The 3,002-nt window shown below is 53.5% G+C and overlaps 1 protein-coding gene across 1 annotated transcript in view; it reads right to left on the bottom strand.

Annotated features, from left to right (window-relative positions):
• GSTM4 (glutathione S-transferase mu 4) overlaps positions 1-3,002 on the bottom strand; it is a 5,502-nt gene that overhangs the window by 1,449 nt on the left and 1,051 nt on the right. Inside the window, exons 3-6 of the mRNA XM_029948454.1 lie at positions 2,925-3,002; positions 2,731-2,831; positions 1,660-1,755; positions 1,462-1,572 (exon numbers count right to left, since the gene is read on the bottom strand). The exon at positions 2,925-3,002 is cut by the window's right edge and continues 129 nt beyond it. Of these exons, the coding sequence (XP_029804314.1) occupies positions 1,462-1,572; positions 1,660-1,755; positions 2,731-2,831; positions 2,925-3,002 (386 nt within the window). The remainder of the gene's footprint in view (positions 1-1,461; positions 1,573-1,659; positions 1,756-2,730; positions 2,832-2,924) is intronic.

Consider the following 3,002-nt stretch of genomic DNA (forward strand, 5'->3'; position numbering starts at 1 on the left):
CACCCAGTGACTCAGCAAAACCTGCATGAAAGGGGAGAGGCTGAGGAGCATGAAAGTCAGGCCAGGCCAGACTCTGATTACCCTGCTTAAAGGAAAAAGTCCAATTGCATGGCCCGGGATCAGAGCCCAATGTCATGGGCACCGACCACCTCCTCCCACTTCCTGCTGCGGCCCCTGGCCATATGACACTCAGGGATGTCTGAGCACCATCTTCCCAAGCCACGGAGGGCCCGCTGAGTTCTAAAGGATTCAAACATCCTGGGACTGCCTGTGCCGAGCAGGCCACACACTGTAGCCCATGGCTGTCTCTGTCCCTCCTGCCAGCCAGTCCTAGGAGCTCTGGAAAAATCCCCAAGGCCACTCACCTGGGCCCAGAACCCAGGCTGATAAAAATCAGCTGAGAAAGCAGACCTCTCAATGGGGACTGGGAAAGGGAAATGGACTGCAGGCTGAAAACCCTGTTGGGCAAATGCCCCAAATCCCCACAGCTCTCATTAAGCAGACTCTATGCCCTCCAGCAAGTGACCAAGGGTGACAAGTGACAGCAGGTGAGGCCCAGGCTGTGCACCCACTGCACCCACTTGGCACCACACACACCACACGGCAGAGTACTCCTGTAGTCCTCCACCTGCACTGAGTCCCAGGGCGCTGGCCTAGGATCCTTGCATCCCCACTGGGCCTGCCACGGTGCCTCACACCCAGGAAGTGATCAGGTCAGTGAACAGGACTTACAGTGAATGGGCCCTCCCACTTCTGACACAGAAGCTTCCGTGATTGGAAAGAGGAAGGAAAGGGAGACACTGAGGTAAGGTAAGGAGACTGCCCCACCACAGAAGACTCAAGGTGAGCTCCTTCCACAGCGGCCCCCGCTTATGTCCTCATGTCCCAGTACCAGTATATCGCTGGGGGTCTCAGCACTGCCCCACACGGGGGTCAGATTGCTGCAAAGCTGCCTGGAGATGCAGAGTAAATGTTGTCTGTGTCCTTCTTAGGCAGTGTCATCCCTACCCCGTGTCCACTCCACTAGTGCCAGCTACACACACACTCCTGAACATCAGCTGCATCCACGTGGCCCTGAGCGTGTGGCCCGCACAGGTAAAGGACCTGAAGTGTGCATTCTGGTGCAGGAAAGGGAGAGCCACTACTGCTGCCCATAGCAATCAGCCACTGCCTGGGAACCCAGGACAGCCTGCTCTGCTTCTGTGACCTTCAGCAAATGACTTCTCCTTTCTGCTTCGTTGCTCTAATCTGTAATGTGGAGGTGACAGCTCTGCTGGCATGTAGGAATGTTGCAAAGATTTAATTTCCCACGGTATAGGTAAGATGTCAGCAGAGCCCTGTATAGAGCAAATCCTCCACAACATCCGGCTATTCTTTGTTTTGGCTTCAAGACTAGGAAAGGGTCAGAGAAAAGACAGAAGACAAAAGACAAATGACTAGTAAGGCAGATAGGGAAATCACCTCAAAGCGGGCCATGAACTCTTTCAGGTTGGGGAACGCATCCAGGCACTTGGGCTCAAATATGCGGTGCAGGTCAAGGATGTCATAGGTCAGGAAATCCACATAGGTGATCTAAAGATGGGCAAACAACAGATGAGCACCTAACTCAGAACCTGGGAGAAACGACAGCTTCCCATGCCCCCAAAGCTTTTCCCTTACCTTCTCCCCTGCAAACCAAGTTCTCTTCCCCAGAAACTGTGAGTACAGCTGCATCTCATCAGGGATGGACTCCAGGTACCCAGGCTTCAGTTTCTCCTGAGGCACAGAAGAGCCATCACCACCCGCAGACACAGACTCCCTGGGCAGAAGGCAGGCTCCCCTGGGTTGCGGATGAGCCCCGGTCCCCCCACTGGAGCTGGGCCATTGTCCAGTCTATGAGTTATCTAATCTGTGCTCAGCAGACTCCTACTGGGCACCACTTCCATCTGTGAGAGGCAATGGGAAGGCAGAGAACAACACCTCCCTGTCCCACTGTCACCACCACCTCCAAACTCCCTCCATTGGTTCCATGCCCCCCGCACCCCTCCCCGCCCCAGGAGTGCTGGGAGAACCAGCCAGACCTCTGGACTTGGACATCAGGCAGAAGCAAAGAAGCACACCATTGAAAGGCCTAGGGGAAAGATATTCTATAGTTGACCTTGAGGGTGATAGATAGGAGCAGCATTAGAGTAGTTTCTGGAAAGATGTAGAAACTGAGAGGCTGAGAGGAAGAGAGAGGGACAAAGCCCTGTAGCTTCCCCTTCACTCTCTGCTGCACAAAGATGCTTGGGGCGCCTGGGTGGCTCAGTCGGTTAAGTGGCCAACTTCGGCTCAGGTCATGATCTCGCAGTTCGCGAGTTCGAGCCCATGTCAGGCTGTGTGCTGACAGCTCAGAGCCTGGAGCCTGTTTCAGAGTCTGTCTCTCAAAAATAAATAAACATTAAAAAACTAAAAAAAAAAAAAAGATGCTCAGGCCTGGAGGTGTCAGGAGACAATGTGAGCTAACATGGTAAACACACTGTCTAGGTACTGACTTTTCAACTTGGGGACTGGCCTCTATCATAAGATTAGCAAGAACTGAACCAGAGTTTTTATCTAATGCATTGAGTTAAGAAGTCCACTTTGATGACAGTACAAGGACTGGCTTGGGGATCAGAAGCTCCACAGGGCTCAAATGTCAAGTAGAAGGAACACAAGACACAAGAGTCCTGTCAAACCCCACCCAGGCCATCCCACAGGGAAGGGACTCACAAAGTCAGGGCTGTAGCAGACCCTGGCGAGCTGATTAGAGGTGTCCATAGCTTGGTTCTCCAAAATATCCACACGAATCTTCTCCTCTTCTGTCTCCCCACCTACAGCCCACACAACGGAGACTCACCCTCAGCATCCCCCCAGGCAAGCCCAGGGGCATGGCCACCCCGAACCCCGCCCCCAGCCCCACTCACATAGGTTGTGCTTGCGGGCAATGTAGCGAAGGATGGCGTTGCTCTGGGTGATCTTGTGAGCCCCATCAATTAAGTAAG

The sequence above is a fragment of the Suricata suricatta genome, chromosome 8 (assembly GCF_006229205.1).
Source record: "Suricata suricatta isolate VVHF042 chromosome 8, meerkat_22Aug2017_6uvM2_HiC, whole genome shotgun sequence".
NCBI classification, from domain to species: Eukaryota; Metazoa; Chordata; class Mammalia; order Carnivora; family Herpestidae; genus Suricata; species Suricata suricatta.